We start from the raw sequence: 27,985 nt of genomic DNA on the forward strand, positions 1-27,985 counted from the left end.
GGGGAAAGTGGCATTAAATGGCATAAAGGAAGCTTAAATGTGTAAAAAATTGCAAAAAAAAAGCTGGATAAAAGTGACTTAAACTGATGAAAATGGGCAAAAAAAGACTAAATTTTTAAGAATTGGCTAAAAGCAGCAGAAATGAATTAAAAGTGGCAACAAGAATTAAATTTTATTTTATTCTAAGATGCCTTATAACATCTGGCAAAGGGACTACCAATGAAAATTAGCCTCTTGGCTATCTCAGGCACATTTGCATTTGTTTAAATGTTGGTTAATGTGCGCTGTCCCTTCTCAAATAAATAAGTAAATAAAATAAAAAAGTGAAAAAATTGCAAATAAGGGCAATGGAAATATACAGAGAAAAAATAAAGGTTGACAGTTAAGTTTGACTATTAAATCCTACTCTATAAGTGGGGGGAACAAACTGATTATGATATGCAATGGATCATTTCTGAAGTCAAAATGTCCCCTGTTTAAGGTTTTCTGGGGAATTTCAAATTAAGACATAAAAGAGCCACAAATCATCACAAAAGAGCCACATGTGGCTCAAATTCCCACAGAAACACTCCAAACTCTCCTGCCAAGAAGAGAAGAGGCTGTTTGAGCGGTCATCCAAATCACTGATTTTACCTGGACAGAGACTCACATTCTCATGTTGAAGCTACAGTACATTTGAACTAAAGTAACTGTTCTTTATTTGAGTGCAGTCGTCTTGTAATCCACCTTTTCATATCATACCCTCTGTTGTGATTTGGTGCTTCATGAGCAGAAACACTGATATATTCTTCCTTTTAGACCTTTGATTTGATGAATTGATTTAACAGTTTATAATCTTTCTATCTGATCCTGTACTGCCAGTTCCACTCTTTCTCTTTTTGTTGTCTTTGTCACTGGATGTCGATTAACCAGTCATGGCAGTGACATGTGGAATTTTTCATTACCTCGCCCCGGGGCACCCTGCTGCCTGTGCCTGTGTATCGTGCTGCTTTTTTCCACCCCTGCCTTTACTCTCTCTCTCTCTCTCTCTCTCTCTGGTATTATTGTGAGTCAGCCCTGCCGTGTGGAGCTGTGCTTGTTGTTTGCTGTCCGGCCAGCTGTATGGGGCAGTGGTAGCTGTCAGATGATCTCCTCTCCATGGCCGGTCGCTCCTCTGGCTCTGGCTCCTACACCGTGGTTATCATTCCCCTCAGGACCAGCTTGTACAGCCTGGACGCTCTGCGCTTCTACCTATGGGTGAGGGATAAGGAGTGTTTGAGTGTGTGAAGGCAGACTGGGCTTGATCTTATCTGATACCTGTGAGTGGATGTAGTGTTTCTCTTTGGGGGGGGATTCTTGTCAGCTCCATACTCAGATGAACAGCAGAACAGCAGAGGGTATGAGCGAGACCTAGCTGTAGCTGTCTCTCCAGTATTAAACACCTTCTTCAGCTCACGGTACATTTAGACCACCTTATCTGGACTTTTAAATACTTCATAAGGGATTTAAGTCTCTATATGTTCTCATTTAATAGAAGGAGCGATACACGTTCAAATAATTTATTTTCTTTTGATTTAACTTTCAAAAAGAAACAGAATTAAACCCATTTTTAACATTCAGAGGATGTTTTTGGTCTTTGTATTTGTAGTTCTGACATAGATCATAAAGAAATTAAAACAGGTATTTTATCTTTGTTAAAAAATTCAAATAGTATACTTTTTGGGTCAAAAATGTCCATTTCTATCTCATGAGATCAGATTTTGTCATTCAAAAGGCCAAAACGAGCACAAAAAGGAATTGGGGACTTTCAAAATAAAAGCCCTATTCTTGATTCAGCACAGTGGCACAGCCAGACTTTTACATACAAGAACTTAAAATGTTTCTTCAGTTTTTCTGATTTCACTTCACATTTCTACAACCTCAGTTCTAAAAAAGATGGGACACTTTGTAAAATGTGAATAAAAATAGATCAGGGGATTCAGCTGCTCTGCTGGTCTTCTTCTTCCTGATGCTCCAAATGTTCCCTGCTGGTGAAAGGTCTGGACTGCAGGCAGGTCTGTGAAGCCATGCTGTCGTGATGGATGTGGTATGTGGATTAGCACTGTCTTTGCTGATGTAGTCAAGGCCTTCCCTGAAGGAGACGTTGTCTGGATGGGAGCAGATGTTGCTCTAAAACCTCTCTCCACTTTAAATCATTCATACTGCTTTTCCAGATGTGTAAGCTGCCCACGCCTAGATAGCTTCAACCCATCTGGGTTGCCCAAACGATGCCGGTCCCGTCCACTTTCTGGGTGAAAATGTTCCATCATAATGATCATCATTCACGATTTAAAAGCTTAAAACACAAAACCATATGCTTAAACAGTTATTCAGAGTCTAAATACAATAGTTAGTGTGTTATAAATAAAAAATATGGCATTTCAGAGAAAGGACTGGCATCGAAAGGTGTAGACGAGTCTGTTCAGAATCTACCAGTCAAACTGGACAAACTTCCCCCTACTGTGACCTCATGTATGCATGTATTTTAACCCTGAGTTGATTCTTTTCTTTCTTTTTTTTTACTTTAAAAATGCAATATATATTCTTTTGAATGTGTGAACATTTGTTTATAGATAAGCAGTACAGCTCCTTCGTTACAGAGCAATCGCTAGCTTGAAGTCAGTAGAAACACAGTAACAGTCCAACATTTTGGCGTCTAAAGTTTTGGCCCGTAGACACGGCGCTCTTCTTTTACTCTCCTTCTCCAATCAAGGATAAAAAACGTGGTAAATCATGGCTTTTTAGTTATCTGATGCTGAAACGCAGCACAATACTGTGTAATTGCTTTGCTGCCAGTGTTTCCCAGGCTACCATTAAAACACAGAGCTTGCTTTCACCCAGTTGGGGTCATGGTCACTCTGGGGAGCAGGACTCAGTAGGCACTGGATGGTCCCTTTCATCTTTAGTCTGGATGATACTGGTCTCTGTGGTTTCTAAAAAGAATTTAAAATTTGGATCCATCTGGCCACAGAACAGTTTTCTGTTTCGCCTCAATCCATCTTAAATAAGCTTTGGCCCAGAGAAGACGGCAGTGCTTCTTCTGTCCCTCGCTCACAGAGATTTCTCCAGATTCCCTGAATCTTTTCAGGATGTACTGTAGATAGAGGAAAATCACGAGTCTGAGATTTCAAAATGAGCTAATATTTTTCATAAAAAGGTAAAATGTCTCAGTTTCAACGTCTGATATGTTATATGTTTTCAGGCTTTTCCCCCCGCCGGTCCACAATCCTCCCAAGAATCAGAACCCAACCCCTTTCTCCACCTTTCAGAAGATGTGTGCTGAAATAAGCTGTTCTCAGATTTTCCCCTCATGATGTCATGTGGGGAGTTAGCCCCGCCCCCATGCATTGGGAAATGGGAAAGCCACAGACACAGAAACAGCTGGTTGTGAGCAGGGCTGAAACAGAAGGGGTTTTAGACAAGCAAAAATCCAGTACTGGAGTGTTCACAGGCATGTTTTGGGGACCTCTGAGAACAATATAAACTTGATCTTAAAGGAGTAAAGTATGTGACCTTTAAGCTGAGGTCAGACTACATGATAATTGTCTTATTACGATGGTCACTGTTTCAGATTAGACGATCATAGACCCATAAAATCATGCTGGGATTGACCGACAGACATGACAGGCTTCATGGACAACATCACTGCGACTGATGCGACTTTGATGCATCTGTTTGTCTTTACAAATATGACGAATAACATGCTGGCGTGATGCTAATGTAAACGTTAGTTTTCTCCGGGCTGCTAAGGTGTGTCAGGAATGTTGCTGTCAGAGCTCGACCAACTTTACCTCATTGTGACCTCTCACAGCAACAGCTCCATCACTCTTCTGTTTGCCATTTGGTTTGTTTACATTTGTGACTGCATGCATACAGAGCACGCCATGTGTCATTGGCCACCATGGCTGATATCACAGAACACATTTTGGAGGGCAGGATTAGAATAAGACATGCTAGACTTTCTGTCAGGAGGTCCTGAGGCGTCTCAGACGTGTTCTTGATTGTCATTCACTGACACAAATACACCAGATGAAACTCCATGACTGTCAACAGTAGTGCTGCTGAAAACATATAGCCCTGGCTTCAAGTTTTATAAAGTAAAGCAGTGATTTTCAAACATTTTTTGCACAAGGCACACCTGAGATAAAGCCAAAATCTCCAGGCACACCATCGTAATCTCCATGCAAAATCGCCTCTTTAAATGTTCTTAAAGTATCTAAAGTTGACGTATAGTTTAAGTAAGAATGCATGGTTGTTCAAACTGACAATGCAGGCCCATTTTGGAACAACTTAATTTCACAAATACATGTTAGAATTTATATTCTTGTGGCGTATTTTTCAGCCCTATCAGTTTAATTAACAGTTGTTATAAAGGCAATCTATTCTGCACCAAACTTTTTGTACCTCTTTAAGTCATTTTTACACACAAATTATTTTTAAAAAGTGCATATGCAACAAAGGTGCAAAAAGAAAATACCAGAAACACTACTGAAAATGTTCATTTTCTAAGAGCTTGACCATTTTTTTAATGCTTTTGTAATCATAGTAATCAGGCATGGTGGTACAAATTGCCACGGCACACCTAGACTAGCCTCAAGGCACACCAGTGCACCATGCCACACCATTTGAGAACCACTGCATTAAAGGATCAAGAGATATGAGCTATAACTTTCATTATTTACATTAAGCACCTTGTTTTTTGCTAAATCAAAGTTTCCTATCCACAGACAGTAAGACTTTCTTTTTGTCTGTGACAGCATATGTTTTACAGTAAGTGGGGTTTGCTAGTTTCCATTATGAGGCATTTCTTAGCTCTGCATTCGTTTCCTTTGTCATTATTAGAGCACCTGATTTTGCCACCGGTGTAGAATGCGAGGAGGAAATCTTTATAAAGTATGACAAGTGCATTTCAGTTTGTCAATGATTGTTAACTCTTTAAATTTACACCCAAGGTGTAAGGAAATAACCCATGATTGTGTGACTAAAAATCAACACTTTGGGTGTTTACAATGAACACTACAGGAGAGTTAAAACATGGATTCTTTCCAAAGAGTCAAATTAACTCAGACCCTTTAAGAATTATATCAACTCAGAAAAAGTGTTTAAATTAACCCTTTAGGTGCCACAGTTTTTCAAGAAAATATTCAATTTTGTGTCAAGATTTCAAAAGGCTGTAAACTTGAAAGTGGTTAGAGATAAAGGCATACTGTAAATGAGAAAAATCTTCAGTGTGACCCAAATTTTTCATCTAACTTGCATATACTGAAATCACCAGGCGGCCTCCACCGCCAATGGCTGTGCGTTTTCTCCTACAACTTCTAGCACGTCCACCCTACCTCCGCTGTGTTTTTCTTTTCCGCTACCTCATCACTATTCGTGGTGTTTTGACCCCCCTGCTATCCCCACCACGTCGCCTCCTCGATTACTCCAACCCCGGCCACAGTGAGGCGAAGCGTCGGCTTCAGCATGTGCTGCTTGTGGACTGTCATGGTCGCCCGGACTCTCTGTTGCTGCTCACAAATGCACCGTGAGTCTCACCCATGGTCTCACCGGATGACTGAATGTCATCATCAGAGGGTGAATATTCTTTTATGTCCCCTGGCATTGTGAATATTCTCACTACAATTCGCTCTCTTTCTCTCCGTTACGCTCTGACTACAACCACTACTACCGCTTCCTCATCTCCTCGACCGGGGTTGCGTCTTTCAAAACTCTCTCTCTCCTAAACTTTGAATAGAAACACACCAACAAGTGCTGCTCTGGTTAAAGTTACTCAAGTCCGCCATCTCCTGGTGTAAAGAAGTAACAACATTAGGCACCATATTTGCAGCTGGAGCCTGTTTAATTCAGCAGTGCTGCTTGTTGCAATTTTGCGACTTCGGCTCTTAGAGTTAAGACTATGGGAGCTGAATTAAAACTGAGGATTTTACTGCTTTTGTTCAATAAACCTCAATAAATACTTGGGTAGGAAGGTTAGGAAAGATAAAAAGCCTGAGTTTTCCGCTTCGAAGAGAGATACGTGACAACTTCCTGTCTCCGAAAATAACATTTAAAAAATACTAATTATTCATCTCTATATTCATGTTATTTTTCTAATCTTTTTTAAAGTGTAAAATGTAAATGAAACCATTTTTCAGCCTTTCACCAATCCAAAGACCAAAGTAAACACAGACTCTTAACTTTTCAGTGAAAGCTTTCCTTTTTATGCCATTTCAAATAAGGGTAGTCCATATTAGATGTTTAGGATTAAGTAGTGCATGACTGTAGCACTGCTCTGTCAACATGACAACAGCACAGAACAACACTGTCACAGCAGGAAACAGGAAGTGAGACTGCACACTCTCTGGGTCAGTGCCACTCAGGCCTTAGTGCTGATTGGCTGGCAGTTATGGCATCAAGCCAGTCAGATCATGTGAGGGGGTTATGGCGGCGCTTGTCCGACTACCGGTATGAAGTGGAGGTCCTTGACTGCATCCAGGTCCGTCTCAAGAATTTGTCTTATGCTCCATTATTACAAAGAAATATTGTCAAAGGTTGTAGACATGAATTTCGTCCTTTTACTGCTCCACTATGCCAACAAAATTGATTTCTAGTTATGATTAACAGGGTTCTGTTATTTTTAACTTATCCAGTCTCCAGTGGAATAATTTTTGAACATTTTATTCACAAAATTGATATTTAAATTCTTTTCTTGCTGACTATAAAGTGAGACCAATTTTAGTCACCACCTTTCCGTCTCTGTTTGGGTTTGGGGAATTATTTTGGACGTTGCAGGCCTTAGTCATCCCAGTGACACATTCCCACATGTCAAGTTTGCTCCTCACAGCTTCCTGTTAAAGTCTTAATATAGCAAAGTTTTCCATTAAGAGTTGATCTATGATTTTACTGGAGTGTGAAAACAACAGCCACAAATGTACAGGTAATTATGCAGGCCTACATAAAGAACAGGAGATGAAATTGTTCCTTTAAACATGTTTATCTATTGTGGATAAAAATAGCTGTATTACAGAGGTGTCATGAGTTATAACGTCCTCCTGATTCATGTGATTGAGGTGGGTTTATGTTCCAGAGTAACTATGTCCTGATCTCATGATACCAAAGGTGGATCATCCCCTCCGTGTATTATGATTCTGTGGTCATAGCAGCGCTGTTAGCTCTGTGTGAGCCCATTATAAGAGCATGTCACCCAGCTGAGTGTAGACAATAGAACTAAAGGCATCCTGCTGCTCTGTAGATCGGCTCTGCTCATGTAAACAAAGCCTTGGGGCCTCTGGAAGACAACAGGCAGCGCTGTAACCATCGCTGCTTTACACTGAGCTGTATGCCGGGGTTTGCTGTGAGTCAGGCCTCTGGTGTCAATGACATTTACATACAAGCACAAAAACCCACCGAAACCTGCCTAACCTTATTTATAGAAACAGCACCCATGAGGCAGTTTCTCACATTTTTCCACTTGTACGATGATGACCCACTCATTTCACAGTTTCCTCAAACGCCTTTTAATGACACTTTATCTTAAAACCCCAAACTCAAAAAAAGTCTGTCAGATCTCATAAACCCATATTTTATTCACAATTGAAAGTAAAGAGCATATCAGATGTTTAAAGTGGGACATTTTACCATTTCAGGAAAAAAACATTCACTCATTTTGAATTTGATGGCAGCAACACATCTCAAAAAAGTCAGGACAAGGCAGTGAAAGGCTAGAAAAGTAAGTGGAACTAATGAAAAAGAGCTGGAGGAGCATTTCGCAATCAGTGCGGTTAAAAGGCAACAGGTCAGTCACATGACTGGGTATTAAAGGAGCATTTTAGAAAGGCTGAGTCCCTCAAAATAAAAATGGGCAGAGGTTCATCAATCTACAGAAAAACTGCACCTAAAATAGTGGAACAATGTCAGAAAAATGTTCCTCAACATAAAATTGTAAAGATGCTGAATCTTCCACCATCTGCAGCCTGTACTATCATTTTATACAGTGTCCCAACTATTTTGGAATTGGGGTTGTATATTAACCTTGATAGTAAACCCTGAACACCATTAAATTAAATTTTCTCCACCAAAAGAGCACCTCTGAGGGCATTAATCTGGGTCATTGAGCACCGTATGACATTTTATCATATTGTCTCCAATCAAACAGCGACCTAGAGCAGCGGTTCTGACGGTGTGGCGAGGTAAAGGCAAGTCTAGGTGTGCGCTGGGAATCTGTGCAACCGTTCATTATTACTACAACTTTGTACTGTAACCAGCCCTGCCCACAGATCTGACTGGGCCACAGGGATTGGGCCCTCGCCAGTTGTGATTTATTGGATCTTATCAGTGCATGCTGGATTCGTAGCATTGGTGTTAGCATCCTGGCTAGCAGTTATCTCATTTAGAGATGGAAGTGTGGCGGGCTGTTATTGGTATCGAGTGTTAAAATGATTTATTCATTCTACTTTTCACCAAGTTAATCACTTTTCTACCCAGTTTTGCAGCTTCTTTTGGCATCATTGAGCCATTGTGCTGTTTTGTGGCATTTTTGCCACTTTTTTGGAACTTTTTGTCACATTTAACCATTTTTGCCTCTTTTTGACCACTTTTGCTATGGGCTTTATTTCGTCAATTAATTTTTTCATCACTTTTGACTCCATTTTGCCACCTTTTAACAACCTTGAACCCTTTTATGCCACCTGTAACCCAGTTCTGCTACCTTTTTGACACTTTCAGTCCATTTTTGGTACTTTTAACCCATTTTTGCCATTGTTTGGCCACTTTTTGCAAAAAAATTTTTCATCAACCTATGTCAGGGGTGTCCAAGCTATGGCCCTGAGGCCAAATATTGGCCCTCAGCAAATTCTAAACATTAAATGAAATATGGCCCACATTTAAGCATGAAGCTTGATTGTATCATACTTCTTTGTTTCAGCACAAGGCAGTGCTAACATACTATTTCTGTAAACAAACATTTTGACAAGAAGAATTTATTGATTTGAGTTTTTTGTGAATAAATGATGACAACGCTGTAAATGGAAAACACATTGGCAACCAACATAATAACAACATTTTGATTTATAATGCCCTGATGATTACAACGGCTTTTAGGAGTACCGATGGTGTTTAAGGGGCAGAGCCAGTAGTAGCCAGGGTCGACCAGGGCCCCCTGAAATCTGACTGGCCTCCCCCAAACCCTTAAGAGGACTTGCTATTTGCCTTGTCAGCCATTAACTAGCCATTTAAGCATAGCAAATAACTAAGCATATCTTAACCATCATAAGATTGGTTTTACTAACTTAACCATCCTCAGGATGAGGCATATGAAAGCGGCTACATCATCCAGTTTATCAGGTTTTTACCATTTGAAAAGAAGCCTAGCAGGTACTCTATCATGTTTGCTCCTCTAAAGCTGCACCATGAAAGGCCCTTTATTATATTTATCCACTGCAAGTAAAATCTGTTTATCCTACTCCTTCCTAAGGACACCATAAAGGGCATTTTAGCCCAACTTCTCTACTAGAACAGCAACCTACAGGGGATATCTTAGCACACTTTTCCTTTAAAGAGATAGGAAAGAGTGCAAAGTTCCTGAAATTATAGGTAGAAGGGAAGTTAAGGGGATAACCAACATGAATGTTGATGTGAACCTGACCCTTCTATGTCCATCTGCTCTCAGATTAAGCGTATGAAGGATCTAGAGCGGGAAAAGGATGCACTCTTCTCTGGGCTGGAGATTCTAGAGAAGGCCCGCTTTTGGTACCTGCAGCGTCTGGAGGAGAACAGAGCGAGGCAGGACAACATTGAGACCAAGAGCTGGTTCGGGCCCCCCCAGGAGGGCACAGCAGAGGTACAGATCCGGGCTGAGTAAAGGGACCAGATCAGAGCCCCTTACAGTGATGTGGTCTCCTAAGAACTCCCTCTCTGTCTCTCCTCAGGCTCGCTCTTGCCTCCTCAGGTCTTGTATTCAGCGGGTAAACGGCTCTCTGGGGACCGTGATGAGTGAGCCCAATGTCACCAGCAGCAGCAACCCCTCTCTGCCTGAAGCAGTGGCAGACAGCGACCTCAGGTGGCACAACACGGTACTGACTCAGGTAAGGGCTCAGTGGTTTTTAGTGCAGTGGTGTCATAATAGCGCTGTGTTTACAGATAAAAATGGCTTTAAAATTATTTATGTTTTTACTCAGACCGTTTTCTACTGGAGCTTAACAGATAAAGATTTTTAGGCCAAATATTGAGTTAATTCCTGAAGAAACTACGAAAATGTCCCTCTTTCATGGGGAAATGGAGTACTGATGTTCTACTGAACATGCTTGCTCTGTTCTGTCTTTGTTTTCTTTTGTTCTGTCTGAGGTCAAAACTGATATTTAAGTGGTTGAAATGTTTTTAAGAACGTAGAAGATGAAAGTGATGAGAATTCTCATCAAAAGCATATCTTTACTGGTTTACCGCAAGAGCCACCAACAGTTATATGCAAAAAGACCACAAGGTTAGCTTGTTTGTTTATGCTAAGTGAGGAGTCAGGAAATTTTTTGTGGTGGAATTTTCTTTGTTGTAACAATGCTTCTTGGCAATAACTCTTATATCGTTGGAGAGCCTGTTTAGCTCCCTTGAAATGGTGCCACATTTTTAAGGAACATGCATTTGTGGGATGAGCAGCAGAGCTGAGTATATGGGTTGTGCCCATGAAAAATTTGCCCAATGTCCTCTGCTAATGCCAAACAGCTTATTTTACTGTTTCTATTGACTCTTGTTTAAATGATGCTTAAAATCAGGTGCCTGATTGGCACCTGTTGTGTTCAGTGATGAGTCCAGATTGTGCTTACAGCAGTTGGATCACAGGGCCAAAGGGTAGAGAAGACGCAGAGAACACTATGTTGGTTGTTGCACTGATGGAGTACAGTGGTGTCAAAAAGTATTTGCCCCCTTTCTGATTTCCTGAGTTTTTTGCTGATTTTTCACACTTAAATTTTTAGGATCAACAAACCAATTTTTATATCTCACAAAGACAACCCAAGTAAATAGAAAATGCAGTGTTTGAATGATTATCTAATTTTTTTTGGGGGGGGGGGGGGGGTCTAAACCTATCTGACCCTGTGTGAAAAAGTAATTGCCCCCTGAACCTAATAACTTGTTGTTCCACCCTTGGCAGCAATAACTGAAATCCAGTGTTTGCGATAACGGGTGATGATTGTTTCTCATCACTGTGGAGAAATTTTGACCCACTCTTCTTCACAGAATTGCTTTAACTCAGCCATAGTGGAGGGTTCTCCAGCATGAACTGCTGTTTAAGGTCACACCACAGCATCTCAGTTGGATTTAGGTCCGGACCCTGGCTGGGCCACTCCCAGTTCTTTTGTGACCTACTGGATGTGTGGTCGTTGCACTCTCAGAGTCATTTTGATTGGCTGACCACTCCTGGGAAGGTTCCCCACTGTTCCCTGTTTTCTCCATTTGTGGATAATGGCTCTGACTGTGGTTCTCTGGAGTCCCAAAGCCTTGGAAATGTCTTTGTAACCTTTTCCAGACTGATAGATTTCAATCACTTTGATTCTCATTTGTTCTTGAATTTCTTTGGATGGTGGCATGATGTGTTTCTTTCTGAGATCTTGTAGCCGACTTCACTTTGTCTGACAGCTTCTATTTAAGGGATTTCTACATTCAACAAATCTGGAGGTAATCAGGCCTGGGTGTGGCCAGTGAAACTGAACTCAGCTTTCCAAAAACAGTGATAAATCACAGTTAACTCATGATTTAACAAAGGGGAAATTACTTTTTCACACAGGGCCAGATAGGTTTGGATTCCTCCCCCCCTTAAAAAATTAAGAATCTTTCAAACACTGCATTTTCCATTTACTTGGGTTGCCTTTTGAAATATAAAAATTGGTTTGATGGTCCGAAACATTTAAGTGTGACAAATCAGCAAAAAACTCAGGAATCAGAAAGGGGGCAAATACTTTTTCACACTACTGTAACTGTTTTTGGTGGAGGCAGTGTGATGGTGTGGGGCGGCATCTCCCTCACCACAAAAACGAGGCTTGTCATCATTGGAGGCAATCTCTCAAATGCTGGTTGAAGAATGGGATGCCATCCCACAGCAGTGTGTGACCAGGCTGGTGACCAGCATGAGGAGGAGGAGCCAGGCTGTTGTGGCTGTGTCTGGTGCTTCTACACGCTACTGAGGCTCCTGTTTGTTAAATGAATAAATCGTTAAATTGCCAAACTGTCTTGTTTCTTCCAACCGTCCAATCCACCAAACAACACCAAACCAAGAGTCAATGGCAAAATAAGCTGTTTGGCATTGGCAGAGGAGAACCCACATCCTTAGCTCTGCTGCTCATCCCACAAATGTATGCTCCTTACAAATGTGGCACCATTTACAAGGGAAATAAACAGGCTTTTCACAGTAAGATTTATTACCAGGAAGCATTGTTACAACAAAGAAATGATCTAACAAATTCAAATGTCCTTCATATATTTTATTTTATTTAAGGAGTATCTATGTTATTAATAAAACCATTTTATGCCAGGATAACAAAAATAGAAGTCCTAGATGCCAGTATTGTCAAATCTGTTGTTTTCCATGATCAAAAAATTACAAACTAATAACTAATTAATACATTGCAGCATTGGGACAATAGGTGGAACCCTCGCTCCATGCCAGTTCCATCTACTTTTCTAATGTTGCCAGGGCATGTGTGCAATATAGCCACTGCTTTCTCTTTGTTTTTGTTGAAAATGTGTCAGAAGATCATGAAATTCCTGCGTTTCTGCATACGGTTGATTATTAGAATAATAGAGCTTTTATCAGTTTTAATGCATGATATCTAAGAGTGTAGAAAACAACTCAAGTAGTTGCACCAACTCATGAAGTTGAGCCCCCAGAAAATGTTGGCTCAGCTTAACCCTTTAAAGCCAGTTGTATCATGTTTGCACGATTTTGTGAGACCTCTGTCTAATCAACATGGTCAGTAATAATAGAAGAACCTTTTGTATAAATTCTGATTAATGATTAAAAAATGCCCCCAGCTGCCAAAAACACCCCTAATGTATCATATGATACAAAAATTACACATGTGAAATTGTATGGTAATTGTTCTTGTTTTGGATTTTGTTAGAAGGTTAATGAAACATCTCAGTACCAAAAAATAAGAATTTTCCAGCTATTTTTTGAGTTATCAGGCTTCAGAGGGTTACATCTACACCACTTTCCACTTTATTAAGCAAATTACATTTTTCTCTTATTTTCCTAAATATCAATGCAAATGACAGTCAGAGTATTTTTCAAGTCATCAACCGTTAGAGTATAATTCAAATGTTTTTGGACAAACTTCATAATGATAACCATTATTTTTTTTAAAAATAAAAACCTCAAAATGCACTGTTCCACATATTCCACATCATTAAGCAGGCCACAGGTTTCAGCAATATGGGAAAGAAAAAGGATCTCTGCTGCCGAAAAGCATCAAATAGTGCAATGCCTTGGACAAAGAATGAAAACATTCAATATTTCATGAAAAATTAATCGTGATCATCGTACTGTGAAGGAATTTGTTGCTGATTCAGAGCACAGACGCGTTCGTGCAGATAAAGGCATAATGAGGAAGGTTTCTGCCAGACAAATTCATCAGATTAAGAGAGCAGATGCTAAAATGCCATTACAAAGCAGCAAACAGGTATTTGAAGCTGCTGGTTCCTCTGGAGTCCCACCAACCTCAAGGTGTAGGATCCTCCAGAGGCTTGCAGTCGTGCATAAACCTACTATTCAGCCCCCCCTAACCAATGCTCACAAGCAGAAATGTTTGCAGTGGGCCCAGAAATACCATGAAGACTCATTTTCAAACAGTCTTGTTGACTGATGAGTGTCGTGCAGCCCTGGATGGTCCAGATGGAGGAGTAGTGGATGGTTGATGGATGGCCACCATGTCCCAACAAGGCTGTGACATCAGCAAGGAGGGGGCGGAGTCATGAGGAGAGAGCTGGTAGGTGTGATAATGACCTCGGCAAATCTTACAGAGTTTCTGACTGACCAATTTCTTCCATGGTACAAAAAGAAGAACTGTGCCTTCTGTAGCAAAATGATCTTCATGCATGACAATGCACCAACTCATGCTGCAAAGAATCCCTCTGTGTCATTGGCTGCTATGGGCATAAAGGGAGAGAAACTTATGGTGTGGCCCCCATCCTCCCCTGACCTTTAACCCTACTGAGAACCTTTGGAGCATCCTCAAGCTAAAGATCTGTGAGGGTGGGAGGCAGTTCACATCAAAACAGCAGCTCTGGGAGGATATTCTGACATCCTGCAAAGAAATTCAAGCAGAAACTCTCCAAAAACTCACAAGTTCAATGGATGCAAGAATAGTGAAGGTGATATCAAAGAAGGGCTCCTATGTTAACATGGAACTTGGCCTGTTCAGATGTTTTTGATTGAAAAAGCTTTGATTTCAGTAAATATGACCTCCTAATGCTGCAAATTCAAAAACTGAGTATTTCCAGTTCTTTAAAACCCTTTAAATGTTCTGAAACTCTGTTTTGCAGAATAATGTGGAACAGTGCATTTTGAGGTTTTTATTTTTTTTTTTTAAATAATGGTTATCATTATGAGGTTTGTTCAAAAACATTTGAATTATGCTCTAACAGCTGATGACTTGACTGTCATTTGCATGAATATTTAGGAAAATAAGAAAAAAATGTCATTTGCTGAATAATGTGGAAAGTGGTGTATAATTTCACTTGGTATGTATTTTACATAATCTAAAAAAATCCATATGAAAGGGTTAATGCCTCTGAGCTCTTCTCATAGCCTGAGCCGTCAGACATGCAGAGGGGGATATTTGAGGGTATCTGTTTTGATTTTTGTTTTGGATGTTTTGTTGATTTTCAGGAATTTTACCACTGAATTTTGGGATAATTATTTATTGAATTTTATAGAATTTGTTGGGAAATCTTGGGTGAAATTTCTTTTGATGTTTTGGGGAATTTCCATGAAAAGTTGAGGATTTTTGGGGGGGACAATGTTTGAATCTTAAGGCTTTTTGGGATTACTAAATGAAACTTGGGAGTTTTTTTATGGGATTTAAAAAATTTTTAAGAATTTTCACTATTTTTGGGGGGGTGGGGGATTACCACAATATTTCAAGGAATTACTTGATAATAAATGCATTATTACTAGATAAATACTTAATACTACCATGCTGGTAAAATGCCAAGTTTACAAGGTAATTACCACCTTCTTCATGAGAAATGAGTAGATAACTGCTAGGACCCACTAAAATAAAGTCTTACAGTGCTTTTACAGTGAGGCGATGATAATGTTTTCATGGTTTCTTTTCACAGGAAGTGAGCAACAAGAATCGACAGATCTCCTTGTTGGAGCTGGAAAAAGACGCTCTGCTTGAACAGCTCGATGAACTAAAGGCACATTGATAACTTTTTTTTTCAGGTACAGGTGGGCACATGGGCTCTACTTGTTTGACTAAACTGTAAATATTTATTTAGATAAATAAAGTACTATGAAACATGAATCATGTGCTTCTGTGTGGTTTGTTCATGTTCATAACTATTAGAAATCTTCAGCTGTTCATATGACAGCTTCACTGAATAGTTCCTCTTATAATCCTCACATAAATGTGGACCAGCTTTGGTTCTGATGTACAGCAGAAGAAGATCAGCTTCAAAAATAATGTATATATCTGTGGTTGACAGCTGGGAAAAGATTCTAGCTGTGGCAAAAGAAAGTATGTGGGGATTTCATTTTTGTTCTTTCCTTGAGTATTTTTGCTTTTTATTGCTTTATAAATATAATGTTGTTCACAGGAGTTCCTGACGGCCATCTCCTACCACGGTATAAAAAGGAGAACCATGCCTTCTGGAATAAAATCATTTTTATGGAAGATGGCGCACCATCCCATTCTGTAAAAAAAATCCACTGAGGCCTTGGCTGCTCAGGGCATAAAGGGAGTAAAATTCCCAGTGTGGCCACCATCATCCCCTGACCTTTAACCCTAGGAGAACCTGTGGAGCATCCTTAAAAGGACGCTCTAGGGTTAACAGAGGGCAGTTTACCTCCAAAAAGCAGCTCTAGAGACAATTCTGACATCTTCAGAGGAAATACAGGCAGAAACTCTACGTGGATTTACAACGTCAGTGGATGTTTGAGAGATAAGGTGAGATCAGAGAAGAGCTCCTAATATGGAGATGGATCTGTAAAGATGCTTTTGATTGAAATAGCTTTGACTTAAGGAAAAAAACTCTTAATGCAGGGCTGTCAAACCCATATTGAGTCTGGGGCCAGATTTGCACCATTGAGACGTCCTGAGGGCCGGACTATTTAGGCCAGGAATTTCAAAGTCAATCACAGACTCTGAATTTAGGCCTAAGAGCCAAACAAGGTCATCTCATTTTCACTATTAGTAAAATATGATAAAAATAAAACTGATAATAAATCATTCTGAGATGAAAAAAAGTCAAATAGACAAGTTCAAAGGCTCAAAAAGTCAAACTTTTTAGTTCAAAAGGGAAAACATGAAATTTAAAGGCAAAATAATGTTTTTAAAATGCAATTATATGAGATAAAAAGTCAAAATTACAGGTTTAAAGGGTAAAAATATGACTTAGAATTTTAAATTGTGAATTTTGAAGGTTAAATTATGATATAAAAAGGTCAAAACAAGAAAGAAGTCAAAATTATAAGTCTAAGTCAGAACTGTGAGATGCAAAATTGAAAATATGAAATGACAACATTAACTTATTTTCTGACCTTCCTGACTTTCTGTCTAAGTATTTTTACTCTTTACTTTTTTCAAATTTTTATAATTTAACAAGGATATTTTAAATCATCGAGGTTAAGTTTACATTTTTATTCTGGAGGAAATCTGCAGAACCCATACCAGTGGGCCAGTTATAATAGCAAGATCGTATGGTCTTGCAGGCCAGATACAACTGTACCACGGGCCGGATTTGGCCCCCGGGCCTTAAGTTTGACACCCCTGTCTTAATGCAAAAAAATCACAACAGTTTTCTGTTTTCTATCCTTTAGAAACTATTGGGCATAAACTCTGTCTATAATAATAATAATAATAATTTGGAACTCTGCATTTTAAGTTATTTTGCAAAAAAAAAAAAAAGAAAGGCCATCGTCATCATTGGTGATTTTGTTTAATAAAATCCAGATTACACTATAACTGTTCAGAATTAAAATCCTATTGACTGCCCTTTAAATAGACCATTTAGGAAAATGAACAAAAACAGTTATGCATAATAATTTGGTACCCAGTGTTTATGTCAAACCTTCTGATTGGCTGGCTGATTGATACGTTTAATAATACTTAAATAGTACTTAAGTATTTTCTTTGAACAGGAAGGATTTTTTCCAAAAATCCCCAGAAGGCCCTGTTTCTGCAGAAAATACTGGATCAGTTTTAAAGCAGATGTTTTGTCGTGTCGGCCAGTTGGTCAGTTGTTGGTTGTACAGTCAGTCATTGAGAGACGCATGGCGGGGTCATTTTTCATCTGATTTTGTTATTTCACTGAGAGTTCTGAGTTTCTTTGAAAATTTTCCTTTTCAAACTCAACAAAAAATCCTGACAATTAAAAGAAATTGCTGACATTTCTGTGAATTTTTCAATGAAATTTTTAAAGTGACCCATACAAATTCCCAGAAGACTCCACCTATTTTCCTGAATTTGTTCAAGCAAATTCTCCCAAATTTCAAAGTAAATATTCTATAATATTTCTTATAAAATGCCGTAAAATTACAAATACCGTAATTTCCAAATTTTAATGAAAAATCCCTCAAAATTTCCTAACAAATTTCACTTAACATCCTTAATTCCAATGAAAATGCCTGCATTTTTCTAAGTTACTTCCCCCCCCAAAAAAAACTTCCAGTGAAACTCTTCAAAATATACAAGCATATCTCCAATATTACATTGAAAATTTCCAAGCAAATTTCTCGAAATATGCAAAAATTCCCCTAAAATCTTCATAGTAATTCCACAGAATTTCTTAGAAATTTCCCAACATAACAAGCTACTTAAATGGACACTGGATGATTATCTCTAAAATGTAATGTCCAGATAAGTGCAGGGTATTGGGAGGATATGGCATCTAAAAGCAATGCAACATGTCCAGCATTTACATGAAAAAGTCCATAAATCCCTTATTTTGAGTATACTGATGAACATTAGCATGCTCTAGATTAGCTTAAAAGTTAAATCAGACTCTCAAAGTGCCACAGAAGGAAAGCCAAATCAGTGTTTTAGAAGATGTGCATCTACATGTAGCCTGCAGTGTGCAGGGACACTCCTGCATCATTGTGCAGCCTGCTACAAACAGTTGTTCCGTTTCCGTCTGAGAATGAGGGCTTTCTCTGTTCTGACACGTCCCATCAGCCTCACCTGGTGGTCCCACACTGATCTGACTTTAGCTGATAAACTTTATCTAACTGAGTCATCATGCATGTTTGCAGGAAATATTTGTTTCCTATCTCGCACAAATCTGCAGCCTTACACAGAGAGCAACATTAGCAGCATTAGTACGGATAAAATCTCCACCACAAAGAAAAATAATCTTTATGAAGCTTCTGCAGATATTTGCTTATCATTTAGCTTACATTTTCTATCTCAACTTTAAAACAGAGTTTTTGAAAGTTTTGAATCTGGTGCAAGTCCAGAGATAAATCCCATCCCTGCGTCAGCAACAGCTTTTCCAGTAAACTGGAGGAATTCCAGCAGGAATGAGATAAGAATCAGCCTGTGTGCATCAGGAAAGAAAACATCCATTATGGCGGATGCTTTCCTTTAAGTAGCTTCATGTTGTCTATCTTCAGAGAGCCGCTGAACCATCAAGCCCCGGGTACCAGCACTTGGCTAATTATCGTCTCTAATTCACAAACTGCACATCCAAACACCTTCTGTTATGGGTCTGTCATGCCTTTGTGGCTGTCAATGCCATTCTTCCATACCTGCATGGTTCACTGACGCTACGCCCTGCTGGTCTCTCCACCACCCTTTGCTTGTATACACTATCATGTTTTCCTCTTCAAACTGTGGTTTTGGTGTGACTTAATATCAGGAATGGCTGTTTCCGTGCAGGTCAGCAGAGGTGGGAGGTAGAAACACAGACAGGGTGAGAAAGAGGAGTATTTCAGGGAGTTCCTGTTGAGAGGCTGAGGGCTCCCTGATAAATGCATTCCTTAAGCTATTAAGAGGAAAAACTTCCTGGGGACCCTGAGATGGCACCACCAGTAGGTGGTCTTTGAAGAGCTTCCAGAGAAATAATCATGGAGACTGTGAGCAGAAGGCAGACTTTTAGTTTCAGGAGTCATTTCTGTATTTCTAAAACCACGTATACAGCTATGCTAGTGTGCTAGTCTGAACGCCACAAAAATAAATTAGCCGATCAAAGTCACAGGCTACTGGTTGATCATATGTTATACTATAAACAGTCATCAATGAAAGTATTGGCACCCCTAGAAATTGTTGCACATTTTTATTTCCTTTATGTGCTTTGGAACAACACAAAAAAACAGAAGAAAAAAGACAAAATTGACATAATTTTACACAAAACCCCAAAAATGGGCTGGACTAAATTATTGGCGCCCTCAACTTGACATTTGGTTGCACACCCTTGTGAAAAAATAACTGAAACCAATCACTTCCTATAACCATCAACAAGCTTCTTACACCTCTCAACTGGAATTTTGGACCACTCTCCTTTAGCAAACTGCTCCAGGTCTCTCAGATTTGAAGGGTGCTTCTTGCAACAGCAGTTTTGAGATCTCTCCATAGGTGTTCAATGGGATTTAGATCTGGACTCATTGCTGGCCACTTCAGAACTCTCCAGCTTTGTCTCCAACCATTTCTTGGTGCTTTTTGAGGTATGTTTGGGGTCATTGTCCTGCTGGAACACCCATGACCTCTGACACAGACCCAGCTTTCTGACACTAGGCCCTACATTGCGGCCCAAAATCTTTTGATAGTCTCCAGATTTCATGATTCCTTGCACACAGTCGAGGCACCCAGTGCCAGAGGCAGCAAAACATCCTTGAACCTCCACCATGTTTGACTGTAGGTACTGTGTTCTTTTCTTTGTAGGCCTCATTCTGTTTTCTGTAAACAGTAGAATCTTAGTCTCATCTGTCCACAAAATGTTCTCCCAGAAGGATTGAGGCTTACTCAGGTACATTTTTGCAAACTCCAACGACATATGGTCCCAGCTGACACTTTTGCACCCTGAGTCTGCAGGACAGCCTGAATATGTGTGGAAGTTGACTGAGGATGTTTATCCACCATTCCAACTATCCTGTGTTGCATTCTTTTGTCAGTTTTTCTCTTCCATCCACGTCCAGGGAGATTAGCCACAGTTCCATGGTTATAAACTTCTTGATTATATTACACACAGTAGACAAAGGACTTTCAAGATCTCTGGAGATGGTCTTTAACCTTGAGATTGTTCATATTTTTCCACAAGTTTGCTTCTTAAGTCCTCAGACAATTCTCGGCCCTTCTTTCTTTCTCTTCTCCATGCTTGGTGTGACACACACAGGCACACAATACAAAGGTTGAGTCAACTTTTAGACATCCTAACTGACTTCAGGTGTGATTTCTAGATTGCCAGCACCTGTTACTGGCACATCAAATATATATATATATATATACAGTGCTTAAACAATTTATTAGACCACCTGTCATATTTGTCTCAGAGACCATCCAGCATCATGAAGTGCTTTAATGCAGATGCTTTCATTTTCAGTCAGCTCTCCACGTTTTACCGTTTTGAACAGGAATGAGGGATTTCAAACTGAATTCACCCAAATTTGAGCCGGCTCACTGGGCTTCTCTGAGAAGTCAGAAATGAATCAAGCATAAAATTCAACCACTAAAACTCATTTTTCTGTTCAGGAATGCAAGTAAACAACTATAATTTGACATATTAATCAAGACATAATAATGTGCTTTAGTATATTTTCAGTTTTTTTGTAAATCAGTAAATTTGAAAATTCATGGATAACAATAATAATTATATTTTAGCATTAAAAATATCATTTCGGTTAAACAGCTTCTACACATTGGTTTATTAACCATTGCAGAAACATATTCATTATTATTTAAGATTTAATTACACAATTTAACATTAAAAAATCCTAAAAATTACAGTTAAGACTGTATTTCCAAAGTAAGTAAATTGAAATGTAAATGTCTGTTTTATTGTTATAATGTCAAACACTGAACACAGTGAAGATGAAAATCAAAATGAAAACTGAATAATTAAATATTCACTTTATTAGGAGTCAAAAAGTGCACACATATTTTGAAAATTAAAAAGCATTTGTTATTGCCTTTTTTCAAATTAGACTTTTCATTGAAATAATGAGAGATTGTCAAACATTTTCCATATTGAATGTGAAAATTATTTGAATATAACTGAATATTCTTTTCGTTTTTGAATTTAAAAAATGCACAATCATTGTAAAAATGAAAAAGCATTTCTAATAATGTGTTTACTATTTTAGTTATAAGAGCGGATCCTTCTCTGAAAATCTAGAAATAAAACGTCCGTTTCTTTTTCAATTGAATTATATCAGGAAAATTGCATGTATGGAAATGAAAATTTAAATGAACATTTAATAACTGAATTTTAACTTTATTTAGGAGTCAAAAATGCATCAATATTTGGATAATTAAAAAGCATTTCTGTTATTGTATTTTCATTTTCATTTTCATTTTGAGCACTATAATCAGATTCTAATGCTGAGGTCATTTTAACACCTTTGGGCACCTGAAAGGGGGCCACCAACTCACTTCCTATGATTCCGGCCCAAAACGTGACTCCGCCCCCTGCTTGCTGGCGTTGCAGTTTTGTTGGGACATCTGGACCATCCAGTGTTGCCCCGCATCCATCAGTGAATAAAACTGAAAATGAGTCTTCATGTATTTCTGAGACCACTGTAATGGTTTCTCTTTGTGGGCATTGGCTGAAATACAGTTTTAAACACATCAGTGAGCTTCTAGAGGATCCTGCATCCAGAGGTTCTTGGGGCTTCAGAGGAACCAACAGCTGCACTTTTAATACGATAAATTCCCCTTTCAGAAACTCTCATTAATACGCCTTTAAATGAACAATCTTTTATTTCCACCATACTGCTTAAAACCTCTTTCAAATTTAATGTTTGTTTAATTGGAATCATATTTGCATAATAATTTAAACACAGTGTATACAAGGATATCCGACTTTATCTTAGAATCATTTGCTTCATACATTTACAATTTCATCAGTAAAAATTCTAAACTGCATTAGAATCAACCAGAGTTTATTTTATTGAAGGAGAGATGATTCACTTTTATCAACATGAGCACTTTTTACAGTGATAAATGCCAAATTGGCAAAAAAAAAAACAAGGACAGACAAAAAATGCTCTGAAGCACATGAGACGAGACGAACATGATGACACCAGACTATGATACCGTTTACTATTCCAGGACTGCTTTAATGCACTGAAGGCAGAGACAGCATGCAGAGCTGCTCCTCAGTAATGTGGCTAAACTCTGTAAGATATTAAAGAGGGAACGCTGACCGCCCAAAGGTACTTGTTTGCTCTCTTTTATATTAGTGTGGACTCAACAGGAACTAAATGCTCACAAATGTTAAATGTAACACAAAAATCTGGCTCTACAAATCTGCCGTGATGCTCAACTTCTCCTCTTCCCCGCAATTTTATTTTTTCTATCTTTGCTGTTTTTGTGTCTTCAATTTTTAAAGTTTCAATTATGTGGCAAAGAGTGGTAACAGTTATTCTTATTTGCTGTAAAATTTAAAAAAACACTTCAGGTTTGTTATAATGAATATTAGTCAGATTCATACAACTATAAAATATTATACGTTAATATTTTATTCTACTTTCATTGAGGCCTTTTTTCACCTAGAGGTGACCTAAATATTTAAAATCCAATTTTCATCAATTTTAAAGATTTTAACCCTTTGAATGCTGCTTTTGTGAGATGATGCCACCATGTTTTTTTAAAGAAAGCAAAACAGATAAATGAATTATTTTCAATTTGCTACATGCACAGTAGTTTATTGTTGAATTATTACAGCCTGGGATGTGTCAGTGATTAACAGCAACTTTGATTTTTATGTATTATCATTTTTTGCATGTTTTTTCTCCATATGGTTAAATTAACATCATCTTGTGGAGATTAGTAAAAAAGGATCAATTCCAAGCCCTCACAGATTTAATAAAATGCATGTACTATGCTTTAAAGCAGGGGCCATCAAGTACTCAAGGGCCAGATTTAGTCTTGACAGGGATCCTTGGGGTTGGACTTTCCTATAAACAGAAATCAAAAATAAATATTTTGGCCTAATTAACATATTATTGGATTTGTATTTCTTTTCAAATCCCAGAGAGTGGACCCCTGAAAACCCAGAAAATGGGCCCTCCCCAGTTGTGATTTAGCACAATATCAACTAATTTTAGACACTTTTTAACTGCTTTTCACTGCTTCATTTAGCAAATTCTGCAATCTTTGTTTTTTGCCACTCAACCAATTTTGATCATTTTTGCCACTTTTCACCCATTTTGCCACTCGTTAACCTCTTTTAGCCACTTTTCTGTAATTATTGCCCGTGTGCCACTTTTTAACCCCTTTTCACTGCTTTGCCAGGCTCTTCTTGCTATAATTTTGCCACTTTTAACTCACTTTTTATACTTTCCCCCCTTTTTGCCCCACTCACTGAATTTTTCCCATTCTTTAATCCATTTCTACCAGTTTTCTTATGCTTTATCTCCCTCGTGCCTCTACTTATGACACTTTTCATCTATTTTTTCACTTTTTAATCCATTTTCATTACTGTTTTTGCACCATTATTGCACATTCAACCCCTTTTTGATACTTGTTGCCCTCTTTTCCCTGTTTACCCTTTTATGCCACATTTTAACCCCTTTTCACCACTTTATCTGGCCATTGCAACATTTCCACCAGTCTTGACCTATCCTTTAAAATGAACATTTCAGGGACTTAAATATATCAATAAACATAAAATTTCCCGCTAAAATGATAAAGTTTAAAACTTTATTTAAGTGACACCAGCTAGACTGTTCTTATTCAAACACTCCCTCCAAGTAAACCACTTTAATGCTCGATGAAAGACTGGAAAAAAAACAGAGGAAGTGGTTTATGTTGGAATAGTTTGACTCTCTTTACATTTGGCAATATCAGACACTTAAACCATTCATATCACTCAAACATAAAGGTAAACTGCTCACTCAGAAAAATATTTCCCCGTTGATGCTGATGTTGCTTTTGGAGTTTTAGTCACTGCTGCATTCTGTCCTCTGCAGCTGCTGCGCGCAATTACGCGCGCCTTCATGTGGCATCTCCATCCCGGACACGTCTAAGTCCAACAGGCTCTGTAGGTGTTTGATGTAGTCAATAGCTGCTCGAAGGGTCTCCACTTTACTGAGCCGTTTGTCCTCAAACTCGTGCGGCAGATGCTCTCTGAGCCGCGCGTAACCTTCGTTTACGCAGCGCACCCTGTGCCGCTCCCGTTCGTTCCTTTTCCTGATGAACGCGGGCTCGAAGGAATATTCACACACACCTAGAGCTCCATGAAAGGGGAAATATAGCTGTCTGTAGGGAAATCTCTGGCCGTGCACAGAGTCCATGTATGCAGAGTCTATGTGGAAAGGAAGTCCAAGTCTGTAGCGCGCTCCACGCGTATCCATGGAGTAGCTGTGGAGAGCCAGTGAGTGGACACATGGAATGTTCTCCATCCTTTCTGGTGAAATATACGAAAATATACGATTAAAAATAATTCAATGATATGAATTGGAATGATCTAGAGTTAGCTGAACTTACCCTGTCAGCGCCTCCTTACAACCATCTGGTGTTTTGGTGCTTTTAAATCCTCGCCACGTTGGAACCAGTGTGGTGGTTTTGATTTAAGAGAAGACGCTTCTTCTGGATCAGGACTCAGTGGAAGTCTGCGGCAACTTGCTTGTGTTTTTAGGCTGGAGTTAGCATGGTGGGTGTGATCTGGGCGGAGATGCAGACATGGTTTTCTTCATCAAGATAAAAAACTGTTCACAAAACGTTCCCCTCTTTCTCCCAGTGTGAAAAGGTCGAACATGAACTGAACCTTAATGATATCATATTTAATCTATGGATCAGTTAGTGATAAATGTGGCACATTTAAGATTTAAATGTTTAAGTGTTAATTAGAGGATCAGTTAAGGATATCTGCATGATGAAACAAAACTCCTCAGGGTATCCTGATTCTAAATCACTTAAAAAGAATGGCTATCAGCATACTTCACTAAATCCAACAGAGGAGAGTGACAAGAGTACTCTGGCCTTTCTTTTATCTAAAAACTGTTTCATTATTTAGATATTTTCAGAAATATTAAGATATGTGTTCGTCCGCACCTGCTAACAGAAGTGGGCCCCAATAAAATAAACCCTACATTATAATAGCCCAGTGGTTTTCAACGTTGGGGTTGGGATCCCATTGAGGGTCGCGAGACACTGAGAGTGGGTCTCCAGATGCCTTAAAAAATAAGAATATCAAACTCGCCACTTCAAACCAATTTTGTTCAATTTTAACCCGTTGTTATCATTTTTTTCTTTCAATGTTGTTAATTTCAACACATTTTTGCTGCTTAAAACCCATTTTTGTGAATTTTAAACCCTTTCCACCACTTTTATCCTGTGGTTTTTCCCAATTCTAAACCAATTCTTGCCACTCTCTGCCTGTTGTTGCCTTTACCGGCCTAGTGTTGCCACTATTAACCACTTTTTATGCCCATTGTTGCTCATTTTAACCATATTTCATAATTTGATATGCCAGTTCAACCAATTTCTGCCAAGTTCTTCCTATTTTTCTGCCTTAGTTACACCTTTATACCAGGTTATAATAACCTTTCATTTTCCCAAATTTCCACCCATTTTTATCACTTTAAAGTCATTGCAGCCACTTGTTAATCCCCTTCAACCACTGTTTATGTCAATTTTGCCACTAATTTAATTATTGTTGATTAGCCCATCAGGCTGACAGTTCCTCCAAAGTGGTTCTGTCTGCTTGTTTTGGCAGATTTGCAGTGTTGATTTACTTTTTGTCCAATCTTGGAACAGACTTAAATCAGCATGTCTAAGCTGTGAGGTGTAAAAACACTCCTGCGTCTGAAAACAGCTCCCAAGTCTATATTTGCCAGACCTGGCCTTGGAGAAGCATGCTTGTACAGTCAGAATGGCCGAGCGGTCTAAGGCGCTGCGTTCAGGTCGCAGTCTCCTCTGGAGGCGTGGGTTCGAATCCCACTTCTGACAGTATGTTCTTGTCCCTCTTAATGTTGTCTGTAAAGTGAAACGCAGCATCAGCATGTTGCAATATCTTGAGCATCAGTAGACATGCTGCTAAGACTCTTCAAATCTCGAATCCCTTCACACTCAAAAACATGTCTGGGAAGTGCACAGCAAGATTTCTGCATATACACGTAGCTTTAATGGAATATTTGTCATACTGTTCTCACATTGTGCAGTGTTGCTGTCGTCGTTGTTTCCTACAGCACTGCATGTACACAATGACACAAGGACTTGTCATTCTGATGGCACTGACATGTTCATTGTAACAGATATTTACTTTTGAGAGATGAACTAAGGGTTTTGAGAAAGAGACTGGCTTTTGCAGGTAATCCATGGTGTTTTGCTATTTGTAAGAATTGTTTGCAACATTTTGCAAATGTTGAGGATGATTTGAGAAATGTACCAAAGCAACTAAGAAAAACTGTAATATTACAACACAAAATTCACTGAGGAAGTTCTGCCCCAAACATCTGTGCCATAATAAAGTGAAACTGAGTGATCAGAGAGCTGTCCGTTTATATTGTCCCATGAATTAATATTGTATAATCTGACGAATTTATGCATTGACAGAGTTCGCAATTTTCTGCAATCATTCATCCTGGCTTTTGCTGCGGTGACAGCATTGCTTCTGGCCTGGACGATTGCTTTAAACTCCTCATATTTTTTTAAGAAAGATTGTCTGTTCCTCCATTGAGAAATACACGGCTCTGCAGGGTTTCTCCATGTTTGCGATTGAACACCACCCCGCAGTAGCAATTCTGGAATGTAGTTCAGTGGACACATCAATCTTCTGACCCTGAGATTGCTGCCAAATGACTATGAAGAACTCACCATGAAATGGCCAGTCCACTTGGAAAGAATTTGTTTGGAAAGGCATCCAAGCTGGAGTGTTTTGGAAGCATAGACTCTGTGTTGGACCACACTGCAACATCTCTGAAGGAAGGCGTCCCCATCCTGAAAACTTCATCAAGCAGCTGTGTTCTCTAAGACAAGGTCCCACCGAGATTTGAACTCGGATCACTGGATTCAAAGTCCAGAGTGCTAAACATTACACCATGGAACCACGAGTCCAGTTGGCCTTTGTCGACAGGAGTGGGATCCTGGAAATATGGCAGTGAATTGTTGATGAGCCCACCAGGATGACAGTTCCTCCAAAGTGGTTCTGTCAGCACGTTTTGGCTGATTTGCAGTGTTGATTTACTGTTTGTCCAATCTTGGAACAGACTTAAATTGGCATGTCCAATCAGTGTGAGATGTCAAAGCACTCCAGCTTCTGAAAGTACCTTCCAAGGCCATATTTGCCAGATCAGGCTGTGGAGTGGTTTACAGTCAGAATGGCCGAGCGGTCCAAGGCACTGCGTTCAGGTCGCAGTCTCCTCTGGAGGTGTGGGTTCAAATCCCACTTCTGACACTGTATTGTTATCTGTAATGTGAAATGCAGCTTCAGCATGTCACGACATCTTTGGTGTCAGAGGACATGCTGACAAGAATCCTCAAATCTCAAATCTGCTCACACTGGATGAAAGCATGTCTGGGATGTGCGCAACAAGATTCCTGCATATACACGTAGCTTTAATGGAATATTTGTCATAGCATTCTCAGATTGTGCAGTGTTGCTGTCCTCGTTGTTTAGTCCA

The 27,985-nt window shown here is 39.2% G+C and overlaps 1 protein-coding gene and 3 non-coding genes across 4 annotated transcripts; 3 read left to right on the plus strand and 1 right to left on the minus strand.

Moving 5' to 3' along the window:
- The first annotated feature begins 1,098 nt into the window (after positions 1-1,098).
- Positions 1,099-15,441, plus strand: sapcd1 (suppressor APC domain containing 1). Its single transcript, XM_041780283.1, has 4 exons — positions 1,099-1,236; positions 9,668-9,838; positions 9,927-10,082; positions 15,325-15,441. The coding sequence occupies exons 1-4, from the start codon at positions 1,138-1,140 to the stop codon at positions 15,412-15,414; spliced, it is 516 nt and encodes a 171-aa protein (XP_041636217.1). The 5' UTR covers positions 1,099-1,137; the 3' UTR covers positions 15,415-15,441.
- Positions 15,442-26,229: 10,788 nt separating this feature from the next.
- Positions 26,230-26,312, plus strand: trnal-cag. Its single transcript has one exon. It is a non-coding gene; the product is annotated as a tRNA-Leu (tRNA).
- Positions 26,313-27,339: 1,027 nt separating this feature from the next.
- Positions 27,340-27,411, minus strand: trnaq-uug. Its single transcript has one exon. It is a non-coding gene; the product is annotated as a tRNA-Gln (tRNA).
- A 265-nt stretch (positions 27,412-27,676) lies between these two features.
- Positions 27,677-27,759, plus strand: trnal-cag. Its single transcript has one exon. It is a non-coding gene; the product is annotated as a tRNA-Leu (tRNA).
- The last annotated feature ends 226 nt before the right edge of the window (positions 27,760-27,985 follow it).

This window comes from Cheilinus undulatus, linkage group 23, assembly GCF_018320785.1.
Source record: "Cheilinus undulatus linkage group 23, ASM1832078v1, whole genome shotgun sequence".
In the NCBI taxonomy this organism is placed as follows: domain Eukaryota; kingdom Metazoa; phylum Chordata; class Actinopteri; order Labriformes; family Labridae; genus Cheilinus; species Cheilinus undulatus.